Here is a 14792-nt window from a genome sequence, read left to right on the forward strand (position 1 = left end):
AAGGAAAACCGGAAGTGAGGCAATCCAGCTCAACAGACTCCAGAGTTTAAAAACCAGGCGGGAAAACATCGATGCTTCATTGGAGGTTGCACTGAGGATGTTACCCAGCATGATAATGAAATGTCGTGGAACAACAAACCAGCTCGGTGAGCCAACCAACCTCAATAAGACTGGACTATCAGAGCCAATTAGTAGAAGTTAAATTGGGGACTGATAACCAAATTAGGAACATACAAGGAATTCTCAGAAAAGAGGGCATTGGAAAAGTAAATAAGTATTAAAATTCAGAGATGGTAGGAACTGTTGATGCTGGAGAATCTAAGATAACAAGGTGTAGAGCTGGATAAACACTGCAGGCTAAGCAGCATCAGAGGAGTGGGAAAGCTGACATTTCGGTTCTGGACCCTTCTTTCTGAAGAAGGATTCCGATCCGAAACGTCAGTTTTCCCGTTCCTCTGATGCTGCTTGGCATGCTGTGCTCATCCAGCTCTACACCTTGTTATACCAGGTCACAGTCCAACAGGTTTATTTGAAATCTCAAGTTTTCGGAGCATAGCCTCTTCGTCAGGTGAAGTCAACACCAGCATCTCCACATCAGAGATAAAATAAACTCACATTATAGGAGGGCATCCTGGATAGTTTTCTGACTGTAAATGTGACTTGATCACAGCCCCATTGACCCCTCTTCAACAGGTCTATGTAGTAAAGAATGCCATTGATTCATTATACCCTCAAAACAAACTCCTCCTTATAATTGTCTTACGTGGATGACACCGTACTTTTGTAGTTATGTCTTCTGGTCCTAGCTTCCCTTATAGGGGAAACAATCTCTTTGCATGAGTTATCTTCTCATTCTTCTAAACTCCAGTGAATCTGTTCCCAACTACTCAGTCTCTCCTCAAATGAGAGAATTCCTCCATGTCTGTGATTAATCTAGTGAACCTTCTCGAAACTGCCTCCAATATCAGTGTATCTTTCCTTAAATAAAGGAATCAGAACTGTTCACAGTATTTCAGATGCGGTCTGGCCAGTGCCTTGTATAGTGTTAGCAAGACTTGCTGAGTTTTGTACTTCAAGCTACCAACCCCCCAGGAATAGCGCCAGATGACTGGAGGATAGCAAATGTGGTTCCCCTGTTCAAGAAGGGGAGTAGAGACAACCCTGGTAAGTATAGACCAGTGAGCCTTACCTCAGTTGTTGGTAAAGTGTTGGAAAAGGTTATAAGAGATAGGATTTATAATCATCTAGAAAAGAATAAATTGATTGGGGATAGTCACAACAGTTTTGTGAAGGGAAGGTCGTGCCTCACAAACCTTATTGAGTTCTTTGAGAAGGTGACCAAACAGGTAGACGAGAGTAAACCGGTTGATGTGGTGTATATGGATTTCAGCAAGGCGTTCGATAAGGTTCCCCACAGTAGGCTATTGTACGAAATGCGGAGGAATGGAATTGTGGGAGATATAGCAGTTTGGATTGGAAATTGGCCTGCTGAAAGAGGACAGAGGGTGGTAGTTGATGGGAAATATTCATCCTGGAGACCAGTTACTAGTGGAGCACCGCAAGGGTCGGTGTTGGGTCCACTGCTGTTTGTCATTTTTATAAATGACCTGGAAGAGGGCGTAGAAGGACGGGTTAGTAAATTTGCAGACGACACTAAGGTCGGTGGGGTTGTGGATAGTGATGAAGGATGCTGTAGGGTGCAGAGAGACATAGATAAGCTGCAGAGCTGGGCTGAGAGGTGGCAAATGGAGTTTAATGCAGACAAGTGTGAGGTGATGCACTTTGGTAGGAGTAACCAGAAGGCAAAGTACAGAGCTAATGGTAAGATTCTTCGTAGTGTAGATGAGCAGAGAGATCTCGGTGTCCATGTACACAGATCCTTGAAAGTTGCCACCCAGGTTGACAGGGCTGTTAAGAAGGCATACAGTGTTTTAGCTTTTATTAATAGAGGGATCGAGTTCCGGAACCATGAGGTTATGCTGAAGCTGTACAAAACTCTGGTGTGGCTGCACTTGGAGTATTGTGTACAGTTCTGGTCACCGCATTATAAGAAGGATGTGGAAGTTTTGGAAAGGGTGCAGAGGAGATTTACTAGGATGTTGCCTGGTATGGAGAGAAGGTCTTCCGAGGAAAGGCTGAGAGACTTGAGGCTGTTTTTATTAGAGAGAAGAAGGTTGAGAGGTGAATTAATTGAAACATATAAAATAATCAGAGGGTTAGATAGGGTGGATAGGGAGAGCCTTTTTCCTCGGATGGTGATGGCGAGCACGAGGGGGCATAGCTTTAAATTGAGGGGTGAAAGATATAGGACAGATGTCAGAGGTAGTTTCTTTACTCAGAGAGTAGTAAGGGAATGGAACGCTTTGCCTGCAACGGTAGTAGATTCGCCAACTTTAGGTACATTTAAGTCGTCACTGGATAAGCATATGGACGTACATGGAATAGTGTAGGTTAGATGGGCTTGAGATCGGTATGACAGGTCGGCACAACATCGAGGGCCGAAGGGCCTGTACTATGCTGTAATGTTCTATGTTCTATAACCCTTGAAGTAAAGGCTAACAGCCTATTTGCACTGGCCAATACCTTCTAAATCAGGATGTTAGCTTTTTGTGATTCATCAACCAGTACTGTCAAATTCTGTGCTACAGCTTCCTGCACTCTCTCTCAATTTACATTATATTCAGCTGTTTTATTTTTCCTGCCCCCTTACCACATCTTCCACCTGCCAGGTCTTTGCCCACTCACCTAATCTGACTGTGTGTCCCCTGCAGTCTGTATTTTATCTTCATTACTTGCCAAACCACCTGTTTTTGTGTCCTCTGCAAACTTGATAGTGTATTCACTTCCCTTATCGAACTTATTAATGTACATTGCAAATTAATTGTGGTCCCAGCTCTGAACCCTTTGGTAATCCACTAGTTATGGGTTGCCATTCCTGAAAATGCCTTTTATTCCAACATTGTCTTCAGCTAACTTCCCAATCTTCTATTCTTCCTAATAAAGTACTCGCAATACCATCCGCTCTTAATTTAGGTGGCCGAACATGTGGTACTTTAGTGAATGTTTTCTGGAGGTCCAAATAGGTTACTTATATCTCCTGGTTCTCCTTCATCAATCCTGCTCGTTACCTCCTCAGAGAAGTCTGAAACAATTGCCTGGTATGTTTTCCCTTCATGCAGCCATGCTGGCTGTGATCATATGCATTTCTAAATGCTGCGCTACTGTATCCTTTATAATAGCCTCCAGCAATTCCCAGTAATGGCAAACTTTCTTTTGCACCTTTTTAATTAATCTCCCTTTTTGAGTAAGCATTATATTTGTAGTTTTCCAATTTTCTGGGACTTTAACAGAATCTATAGATTCTTGGATGATTACTACCATGTGTCCACTATCTCTCTAGCTACTTCCTTTTAACATCTAAGATGCGAACAATTCACTTTAGGGAATCTAACAACCCTTAGCCTCATTAGTTTCCTCTGTACTTTGTCCTCCAATGATAGTTACTTTCCTCCTCCCATCCTTCAGTTGTTTCAGTATTTTGTACCTTTGGAATGCTCTTATTGTCCTGTACTGTGAAAACTGATATAAAATATTTGTTCAGCTTCTCTACAGTTTCCCGTTTCCCCATTTATTGTTTCCTCAGCCTTATTGTCTAAGGGGTCAATGTTCACTTTGGCCTGTCTCTTCCATTTTTTAAATGCTGCTATTGTCTGTATGATATTACTTGTTTGTTCACCCTCAAAGTTCATTTCAATTTTTTTCCTTTTTTGGGGTGACCTTTTGTTCACTTTGAGCTTTCCTAATCCTCTGGTTTGTCAGTAATCAGGGCCAAGTTCTGTTTCTTTCATTTCAATTTATTGTTATCCTTAAAGTTCCTTGATTGAATTATCCCCTTCTTTGAATTCTCCTCACTCACTGAAATATATCTTTGCTGTGAGTCATGAACAATTTTCATAAATGTCTGCAATTGCTCCCCAACTCTCTTCTCCTTTCCTCAGATTGACAGTTATTGTTTCCATCTAGGCTCAGATTTTGACATTGCCCTGTCTATTGCTGTCTATGATTCTATTACACTTCTTTTAGTTTGCAAAACAAATATTCTATAAATAGAAAGCGGGACATAACACCAGCGCTTCGTCGGAGGATCACTGATGATGTTACCTAGAATGGTGACGAAACGTCTGAAAACTAACCTTCCAGCTCAGCGAGCAAACTCATGTCCAGAGCCTCAACCTGAGCTACAAATCTTCTCAAAATTGTAGGGATTCATTGAGGATTTTGTTCACAGATGGTAAAGCAGCTAAAACATGCCCTTAATATAATACTTAAATGTTACCTAGGATGTTTGAGAACTTTAGAAATATGGAATTTGATTTTGAAATCTAATAATTTTGTGTTTAAACTTAATGCAGGGGCTAAGCAAAAAGACAGGAATATCCTCTAGTATGCTTCAAGCGCTGTGGATAAGCTATAGCAGTGATGGATTGTCTGCTGCCCTCACATCCTTGCGAAATCTTTACACTCCCAATGTGAAGGTAAGGGGATTTGTGGAGTTGAATTGATAGTACATTAGAAACAATTTTTTAAAACTGTTTCCTGTGTTTTGCTCCAAAAGTAGCTGCTGAAGGATCACACTGGAACTGGATTTTATCCAGTTTTGTATTTATCGATAGTGAAACATTTACAAGTATATTATCTCTCTTTATCAAAACATTCTGTTTTATGCTCTAGCCTACCAAGAGGGATCTTGTCAAAAGCCTTACTAAAATCTACATAGTCAATGTTCACTGCTGTGCCCTCATTGATGACCTTCGTCACTACCTCAAAAAAATTTCATCAAGTTAATAAGGCATGACCTGCCCCATACTGACTATCCCTAATTAGGCCATGCTTTTCCAAATGTGTGCAAATCATATCCCTAAGCATTCTCTCTAGTAGCTTTCCAACTGTTGATATGAGACTCACTGTCTGTAGTTTCCTGGATTATTCCCAATTTCCCCTCTTGAAAAGAGGAACAACATTAGCTACTTGCCAGTCCTCTGGGACCTTTCCGATAGCTTGTGAGGATACAAAGATCTTGGTCAAGACCCCAGCAATCTCCTCCCTTGCCTTGCTCAATAATGTGGAGTAGATGCTGTCAGGCCCTGGAGTCATATCCACCATAGGGCTCTTCAAGAGACCTAACACTATTTCTTCTTTGACCTCAAAATGCTTTAGCATATTAGCCTGCTCCACTCTAAGCTCACTATCTATCATATCCACCATATCCTCCTCCTGGATGAATATCAACGCAAAGTATTAATTTAGGATTTCACCCACATCCTCTGCCCTCAAGCACAAGTTCCCTCTTTCATCCTTGTGTGGTCTTACCTTCTCTGTAGTTATCCTGTTGTATTTAATGTATGTATAGAATGCCTTGGGATTCTGTCTTAACTATACTTCCAAGGTCATTTTATGGCCCCTTCTCGCTTTCCTAATGTTCTGCTTGAGTTCTTTGCTGCTTTCTTTATATTCCTCACGGGTCCTGTATGATTTTAGCTTCCTTAACCTCTAAATGCTTCATTTTTCCTTTTGACTAAATTTACAACCTCCCTTATTATACAAGGGTCCGTCACTTTGCCATCTTTGTCCTTCCTCCTTATGAAACATGCCAGTCCTGAACTCTGATAAGGTCTTTAAATAACTCCCACATGTCAAATGTGGACTTGCCTGGTAACAGCTTCTCCCAGTTAACACTTCCTAGCTCCTGCCTAGTACTGGTGTTATTTGCCCTGTCCCAATTTAGTACCTTCACGCAAAGCCCTGACTTAGACATTATAGCTATCTTAAAACTTAGAGTTGTCATCACTGTTTCCAAAATACTGGCCAGTCATCTGGCCAGGTTCATTAGCCAGTACAATCTCCAGTGTGGCCCCCTCCTGTAATCAGAATAGCCACATACTATTTAAAGAAACCCTTTTGGATGCACTTGGCAAATTCTGCCTTGTCTAAGCCTCTTGCTTGAAGGGAGTCCGAGTCAGTATTGGGGAAGTTAAAGTCACCCACAACGATAACCCTGTGGTTACTGCATCTTTCCATAATCTACCTACATACTTGATCCTCAATGTCTCGGTGGCTGTTGGGGATTTGAGGTACCCGTATGGCCTCAGTGGACGAGCCCTCCAGTTTGTCTCCTCTGAGTGCAGATATGACATTCTCCCTGATTAGTGAGCAATTCCTCCACTTCTTTTACCTTCCTCTCTCTCTTGCCTAAAACAGTGAAACCCTGCAAAGCTCTGCAGCTAGTCCTGCCCCCCTCTTGACCAAAGCTAGGGCTCTTTTCTCAGGACGTTCAGCAAGTCATTAACTGGACAATAACTAAGAGAGCAAAACCAAGAAACCCAGTTCTGCACCTTCCAAAGCAGTACTGCCTCCTGCCTAAAAAAAGACAGTCCTTTGGTTTCTGTCTAGTTTTCTACATTCTCTCTGGTTAGCCAGCCCTAGTCCTTCCTTGATTAAAATATTCAACATCTAACCAGCAATTCTGAGCATAATGACATCTCTGTGCTGGTAATCTGTAATGTTCTCAAAGCAGTACTTGGCCTACATTATCTTTCCAGGCTAATTCCCAACAGCAAACATTTGTCATTTGTTCTCTCTCAAACATAGCTGTAGTTCAAAGGACAATTCTCAGTTGCAACTTTTGCAGTTCCAAACCAAGAATGAGTAGTATAAGAGAAAATAATAATGAAGACACATGGATAAATAAATAACGCAACTTGGCTAATCATCCTACCCATGTTCATGGTAACATGACACATTTGAGGTGATCCAAGAAATAAACAACACTTTTTTAAAATCTTCTTTTACCTTCAAAACCAAACCTTTGAATTTTGACCACACATAAATAACTTAGGTAATGTGGAATTGTGACCCCTATACTTGCTGCTTCACCAGTAAATGTCCTCATTTATTAAGGAGGTAGGAACTACTGATGCTGGAAAATCTGAGCTATCAAGGTATAGAGCTGGATGAACACAGGCCAAGCAGCATCAGAGGAGCAGGAAATTCCTGCTCCTCTGCTGCTTGGCTTGCTGTGTTCATCCAGCTCTACCCCTTGTTATCTCATTTATTAAGGTGTTTTTAGCTGTTTTAACCTGAAAATTGCATGAATATTTCAAGCTTAATTATTTAAGAAAGTCATAACTTAATGTCAGCAGACTTTAACATTGATGTGCTTTAACTCCATAAATAAAGTAGTGTTAATTTATCCATTTAACTCTGACTTTTCTTTAAGATATTTTTGCCACTGACCCCCTATTCTATGTAATATAATATAAGATAATAAAATGTGAGGCTGGATGAGCACAGCAGGCCCAGCAGCATCCCAGGAGCGCACAAGCTGACGTTTCGGGCCGAGACCCTTCATCAGAGAGACCTTGTTCTATGTGCTGTGATATAACCATGAGCTTTTCTCTAGTGCCTCCATTCTTTCTTCCATTTCTAATCTCAGTTTTAAAGCTGCTAATGTTCATTGTCGACCCTGGAGAGTTCTGCTTTACTCTGCCCTTGGACCTGGCCTGGCTCGCACTTTTGTCCTCACACTCAGTTCTTGCCTGGCTCTGGTGTTCAGCTCCTCGGCTCCCAGCTGATATCTCCTTTAAGCGCTGAAGCTGTTGCCTCCATCTAGTGGCAGACATTGGTCAGTGCAGGTAGTCCTCTGCCTAACCAGTGCTGTCTCCATCTAAGATAATAAAATGTGAGGCTGGATGAACACAGCAGGCCAAGCAGCATCTCAGGAGCACAAAAGCTGACGTTTCGGGCCTAGACCCTTCATCAGAGCCTCTGATGAAGGGTCTAGGCCCGAAACGTCAGCTTTTGTGCTCCTGAGATGCTGCTTGGCCAGCTGTGTTCATCCAGCCTCACATTTTATTATCTTGGAATTCTCCAGCATCTGCAGTTCCCATTATCACTGTCTCCATCTAATATCAGTAGATGGAGCCATGTCAATCTCCAAGTGCCATACTTCAGATGAATAATTTTTAAAGTATTTTACAGTGAGTTGTATGAAATGTTGTATTCTGTATTATTGACATGTTTTAATTAGCAAGTTGCTTCAGCTGGGAGTGCACATATTTTAGAATATTTTAAAATAAAATCCTTAGTGTGGAAACAAGCCATTTAGCCCAACAAATTTCCACACTGACCCACTGAAGAGCCTCATGCTCAGACTCAGCCTCCTACACTTTCCGTCTAACCTTACATTTCCCATAGTTAATGCACCTAACCTACACATCCCTGAAAACTATGGGAAATTTAGCATGCCCAATCCGCCTAACTTGCACAATCCACCTAACTTGCACATCTTGGGGAGGAATGCATAGCATCTAGAGGAAGCCCACGCAGACATACGGAGAATGTGCAGACTCCACACAGACAGCTACCTGAGGGTGGAATTGAACTCGTGTCCCTGGCACTGTGAGGCAGCAGTTCTAACCACTGAGCCACCGTGCCACCCGTGTTTGGTGCAGTATTTCAAATTATACATTTGGTAAGAAGGAATTTAATTTTGGCTTTAACATTGATTCTTGTGGGAACCTGTGATTCACTTAAAGTTGTATTACTTAAAGTTATGATTTTTGTGTCCAAACATAACTTTAAGTGATACGTTACTGTATTGGTATAACTGTGGATCTCTTGACCCTACCGAAGGTTCAAGATGGTTCCCCACAGATTTTTTTTCACTTCCAGCTCTCATCTTATTCAATAAACACAGGGTTAACCTTTGAACTGCAGTCGCCCCAGCTTTGTATGCCAGTTCCTCCACCAAGTGTTCCATTTATTTTTAGTTGTCTTCAATTGCTAGAATTACAGTTATATTTCTAAAACATAAATGATCCCGTTGCAGCACAAGCCTTTGAGACTGGCCTTGATCTTGAGTTAAAGCAAAGATTAATTTTGTTAGTTTAATCAATTTCTTGTAAAACTATCCTGTTTGCTGATGATGCTCCTGTTGCCCTTTTCAGTTGAAGTATCCTGGACAATTTTGAAAATATATTAAGGCAACGCTATCTCAATGTTTTCTTTATTGTTTTGGGTGTAATCCCAAACCCAATGGAATAGGTAAATGCAGAACACTAAAACAGTTTTTGAAATAATACTTCTATTTCTGTAACATTTTGTAGGTGAGTCGATTGTTGATTTTGGGAGGAGCGATTGTGAACTACCGAACTGAAGTCCTGAACAATGCACCCATCCTATGTGTTCAATCACACCTCGGTCATCAGGAAATGGTAAATCTACTCCTTGAATTTGGAGCTACAGTTGACCATGTTTCTGAAAGTGGGATTACTCCCTTTTGCCATGCTGCAGCTGCAGGACACTTGAATATTGTGAATCTTCTATGCAAGAAGGGAGCAAAGGTAAAGATGTTTTGTTAAATAATCATAAGATGAACTTGTGGCTTTCATTAGTAAAGTATTTGCCACTGAATATGTGTATCTTTGTCAACTGCAGTGATGATTTTTGCATTTGTGTTGAATTTCCGATGTCATCAAAAAAGGAGGAACAAAGTGATATGCAGTCTAAAATTGTAAAAACCAAACAAAATAATTCATTATGCCCTGTGATTGCAAACTTCACTAAATTTTTATGTCATCTGCAAATTCATCAATCGGACCATCTGCATTTTCATCGAAGTCACTTATTTATATTACAAACAGCGGAAGTCCCAGCACTTATTCTTGCGGAACACCACTGATCACAGACCTCCGGTCAGAAACATACCCTTGTAGAACCACTGGTAACAAAGTGTGAAGCTGGGTGAACACAGCAGGCCAAGCAGCATCTCAGGAGCACAAAAGCTGTTTCGGGCCTGGACCCTTCATCAGAGAGGGGGATGGGGAGAGGGTTTTGAAATAAATAGGGAGAGAGGGGGAGGTGGAGAGAAAAGAAGATAGGTGGAGAGGAGAGTATAGGTGGGGAGGTAGGGAGGGGATAAGTCAGTCCAGGGAGGATGGACAGGTCAAGGAGGCGGGATGAGGTTAGTAGGTAGAAAATGGAGGTGCAGCTTGAGGTGGGAGGAGGGGATAGGTGAGAGGAGAACAGGTTAGGGAGGCGGGGACAAGCTGGGTTGGTTTTGGGATGCAGTGGGTGGAGGGGAAGAACTGGGCTGGTTTTGGGATGCAGTGGGGGGAGGGGAGATTTTGAAGGTGGTGAAGTCCACATTGATACCATTGGGCTGCAGGGTTCCCAAGCGGAATATGAGTTGCTGTTCCTGCAACCTTCGGGTGGCATCATTGTGGCACTGCAGGAGGCTCATGATGGACATGTTGTCTAAGGAATGGGAGGGGGAGTTAAAATGGTTCACGACTGGGAAGTGCAGTTGTTTATTGTGAACCGAGCGGAGGTGCTCTGCAAAGCGGTCCCCAAGCCTCCGCTTGGTTTCCCCATTGTAGAGGAAGCCACACCGGGTACGGTGGATACAGTATACCACATTGGCAGATGTGCAGGTGAACATCTGCTTAATATGGAAAGTCATCTTGGGGCCTGGGATGGGGGTGAGGGTGGAGGTGTGGGGGCAAGTGTAGCACTTCCTGCGGTTGCAGGGGGAGGTGCCGGGTGTGGTGAGGTTGGAGGGGAGTGTGGAGCGGACAAGGGAGTCACGGAGAGAGTGGTCTCTCCGGAAGGCAGACAAGGGTGGGGATGGAAAAATGTCTTGGGTGGTGGGGTCGGATTGTAGATGGCAAAAGAGTCGAAGGATGATGCGTTGTATCTGGGCGTTGGTGGGGTGGTATGTGAGAACGAGGGAGACCCTCTTTGGGCGGTTGCGCCAGGGGCAGGGTGTGAGGGATGTGTTGTGGGAGATGCGGTCAAGGGCGTTCTCGACCACTGTCGGGGGGGAAGTTGCGGTCCTTGAAGAACGTGGACATCTGGGAGTGCCGGAGTGGAATGCCTCATCCTGGGAGCAGATGCGGCAGAGGTGGAGGAATTGGGAATAGCGGATGGAATTTTTGCAGGAGGGTGGGTGGGAGAAGATGTATTCTGTGGGAGTCGGTGGGCTTGAAATGGACATCAGTTTCTAGCTGGTTACCTGAGATGGAGACTGAGGCGCCCATGAACGTGAGGGATGTGTTGGAGATGGCCCAGGTGAACTTGAGGGTTGGGGTGGAAGGTGTTGGTAAAGTGGATGAACTGTTTGAGCTCCTCTGGGGAGCAAGAGGCAGCACCGATACAGTCATCAATGTAATGGAGGAAGAGGTGGGTTTGGGGCCTGTGTAGGTGCGGAAGAGGGAATTTTTCACCGAACCTACGAAGAGGTAGGCATAGCTTGGGCCCATGTGGGTACCCATGGCCTCCCCCTTTGTCTGTAGGAAGTGGGAGGAAGCGAAAGAGAAGTTGTTGAGGGTGAGGACGAGTTTGGCTAGGTGGATGAGGCTGTCGGTGGAGGGTGACTGGTCAGGCCTGCGGGACAGGAAGAAGCGGAGGGCCTTGAGGCCATCTGCATGAGGAATACAGCTGTATAGGGACTGGGCGTCCATGGTGAAAATGAGCTGTTGGGAGCCAGGGAATTGGAAGTTCTAGAGGAGGTGGAGGGCGTGGGTGGTGCCACGGACGTAGGTGGGGAGTTCCTGGACCAAGGGGGAGAAAATGGAGTCCAGATAGGTGGAGATGAGTTCGGTGGGGCAGGAACAGGCTGAGACAATGGGTCGACCAGGGCAGGCGGGTTTGTGGATTTTGGGAAGGAGATAGAAACGGGCCGTGCGGGGTTGGAGGCTGTGGGTGGGAGGTCCCCTGAGGGGATGAGGTCATGGATGGTATTGGAGATGATGGCTTGGTGCTCGGGGGTGGGGTCATGATCAAGGGGGCGGGAGGAGGTGGTGTCGGAGAGTTGGCGTTTGGCCTCGGCGATGTAGAGGTCAGTGCACCATACTACCACTGCGCCTCCCTTGTCTGTGGGTTTGATGGTGGGGTTGGGGTTGAAGCGGAGGGCTGCTCGTTCTGCGGGGAGAGGTTAGAGTGGGTGAGAGGGGTGGAGAGGTTGAGGCAGTTGATGTCTCGATGGCAGTTGGAGATGAAGAGGTCGAGGGAGGGTAGGAGGCCCGGGGGTGGTGTCCAAGAGGAGGATTTGTGTTGGAGGCGGGTGAAGGGGTCAGTGGAGGGAGGGTTAGGCTCTTGGTTAAAGAAGTAAGTGTGGAGGCAAAGGTGGCAGAAAAACTGCTCAATGTCCAAATGTGACTGGTATTCGTTAATATGTGGGTGGAGGGGGACAAACGTGAGCCCCTTGCTTAGGACTTGACCGTTCGTCCTCAAGAGTCAGGGAGAAGTCTGGGGGAATGGTGAAGATTCGGCAGGGCTCAGTGTGGCTGTCTTCTCTGGGGTTGCTGGCTGTGGAGGTTGTGGGCAGGGTGCCGATGGCGGTGGGCGGAGTGCCGCTGGCTTGGGCGGTGGGCGGGGTTGCGTCGGCAGTGGGAGGAGCGGGGTGGACGGCAGCTGCAGCGGTGACGGTCGTGTGTGGTGTTAGTTCTGGAAGTGGAGCCGGTGACTGCAGCAGCGGTCGTGTTCGCAGTCCTGGAAGTGGTGTGTCCGGCGGTGGCGGATGTGATGTCGTCGGTGTGTTCACCGGCCATGTTCTCATGGTCAGTGGCAGTGGGTACGTGGTGGGGGAGGTGCAGGGACAGGCTTGGGATTTGGAAGGTGGGGGAATCCTTTTTTAAGGTGGCAGGACCCAGTGAGTTTGTTGTACTTAGGATTTTTGGTGTCCACTAAAGCTGAGTAGAACTGGGTGTTCAGTCTGTGGATCCTGCGGAGGATAAAAAACAGGAGAGGTCCTTTGCAGGTCTGGGAGAGGGAGGCTCTGAGCTGGGGCAGGTTGGATTGCAGTGCCTGGAGATGTCGGCGCATGGCTACGAGTGTCTGTTTCAGGACTCGCAGGGAGAAACGCTCCTGAAGGGTCTGAATGTTCTGGATGTAGTGGTGGTTGCGGTTGGGGCCAAATTGGGAAGGCTTGAATGTAGACTGTAGTCCATTGGGGATGATCCAGTTCCGTAGGAAGGTGATGTGACTGTGGTACCTGGTTTGCTTCAGGACATGGTCGAGCAGTTTCAAGGCTGAAGAGATTACAAGAGAGTTGCAGTGGGAGGGAGATTCCCTGAGGTTGGTCCAGAGGGAGGAGGGTAACTTCTTCAGGTTAGGCATCCCTGGAAGAGTCTTTGCAGTGAGGTTAAAATTGTGATCAGAGATGATGGGAACTGCAGATTCTGGAGAATCCAAGGTAACAAAGTGTGAAGCTGGATGAACACAATAGGCCAAGCAGCATCTCAGGAGCACAAAAGCTGACGTTTCGGGCCTAGACCCTTCATCAGAGAGGGGGATGGGGAGAGGGTTCTGAAATAATGCTGCCCAATAGTATCAATGTTGACTTCACAAGCTTCAAAATCTCCCCATGCCCACTGCATCCCAAAACCAGCCCAGCTTGTCCCTGCCTCCCAACCTGTTCTTCCTCTCACCTATCCCCTCCTCCCACCTCAAGCCGCACCTCCATTTCGTACCTACTAACCTCATCCCGCCTCCTTGACCTGTCCATCTTCCCTGTACTGACCTATCCCCTCCCTACCTCCCTACCTATACTCTCCTCTCCACCTATCTTCTTTCCTGTCCATCTTCGGTCCGCCTCCCCCCTTCTCCCTATTTATTCCAGAACCCTCTCCCCACCCCCCCCCCCAAAAAAAAACGTCAGCTTCTGTGCTCCTGAGATGCTGCTGGGCCTGCTGTGTTCATCCACCTTGACACTTTGTTACCTTGGATTCTCCAGCATCTGCAGTTCCCATTATCCCTTGTAGAACCGCTATCTGTTTTCTGTAACCAAGCCAATTTTTAACAATTCATTGTGGATCCCATGCAACTTAATCTCCTCAACCAGACTATCGTAAGGGACCTTGTCAAAAGCCTGAGTAATGTCCATGTAGACCACATCTATTGCCCTACTCTCATTCACCATCTTTGCCATTTTCTCAAGAAACTCAACTAAATTTGTGAGACAGAACCTCTCCTGCATAAAGTCATGTGACTGCAATAAGACCATTCTTTTCCAAGTATGAGGAAATCACTAAGAATCCAATAATTTCCTTGTCACCAATGTAAGGCTCACTGGGCTCTAATTGCCTAGATTTTCCTAGTTGCCCTCCTTAAACGATGAAGATTGATTACTTTCCAGGCTTCTGGAGCCATGTCTAGCTGAAGAGGATACAAAGATCTCTGTCGAGACCACAGCAGTGTCCTCCCTTGCACCCCCCACCCCCCGTCAGTGTCCTTAGAGAGATCCCATCAGGCCCTGGAACTTATCTACCTTAATGAATTTCAAGACACCCAGCATCACATCCTTCATAATATCGACATGCCCTAGAGTATCAACGTACCACTCCTTAATTTCTGTATCATCCTTGTCCTTCTCTTTAATGAAATACCACCTACTTCTGGCTCCCCCATAAATTCCCTTCTTTGTCCTTCAGTGGACCCACCCTTTTCCTAGTTTCCCTCTTGTTCCTAATATATGTATAAAATGCCTTGGGATTCTTCTTGATCCTACTTGCCAAAGACATCTCATGGCCCCTTTCAGCCCTTGTAATTTCTTGTTTAGGTTCATTCCGGCCTCCTTTATATTCCTCAAGGGCCTTCTCTGATTTCAGTTTCCTATACCTTGCATGTGCTTCCTTTTCCTTTTCGACAAAATTTTCTATGTCTCTATTCATTTATGGGATGTGGGCATCGCTGGCTAACCAGCATTTATTGACCGACCCTAGTTGCCCTTGAAG

General features: G+C 45.3%; 1 protein-coding gene across 8 annotated transcripts in view; it reads left to right on the forward strand.

Annotated features, from left to right (window-relative positions):
• Nucleotides 1-14792, forward strand: part of LOC125453905 (protein TANC1-like) — a 188527-nt gene that overhangs the window by 134154 nt on the left and 39581 nt on the right. For all 8 annotated transcript variants that reach the window (XM_048534037.2, XM_048534045.2, XM_048534040.2 and 5 more), the window contains 2 exons: nt 4413-4535; nt 9165-9401. In XM_048534037.2, coding sequence (XP_048389994.2) covers nt 4413-4535; nt 9165-9401 — 360 coding nt within the window. The remainder of the gene's footprint in view (nt 1-4412; nt 4536-9164; nt 9402-14792) is intronic.

This window comes from Stegostoma tigrinum, chromosome 7, assembly GCF_030684315.1.
Source record: "Stegostoma tigrinum isolate sSteTig4 chromosome 7, sSteTig4.hap1, whole genome shotgun sequence".
NCBI classification, from domain to species: Eukaryota; Metazoa; Chordata; class Chondrichthyes; order Orectolobiformes; family Stegostomatidae; genus Stegostoma; species Stegostoma tigrinum.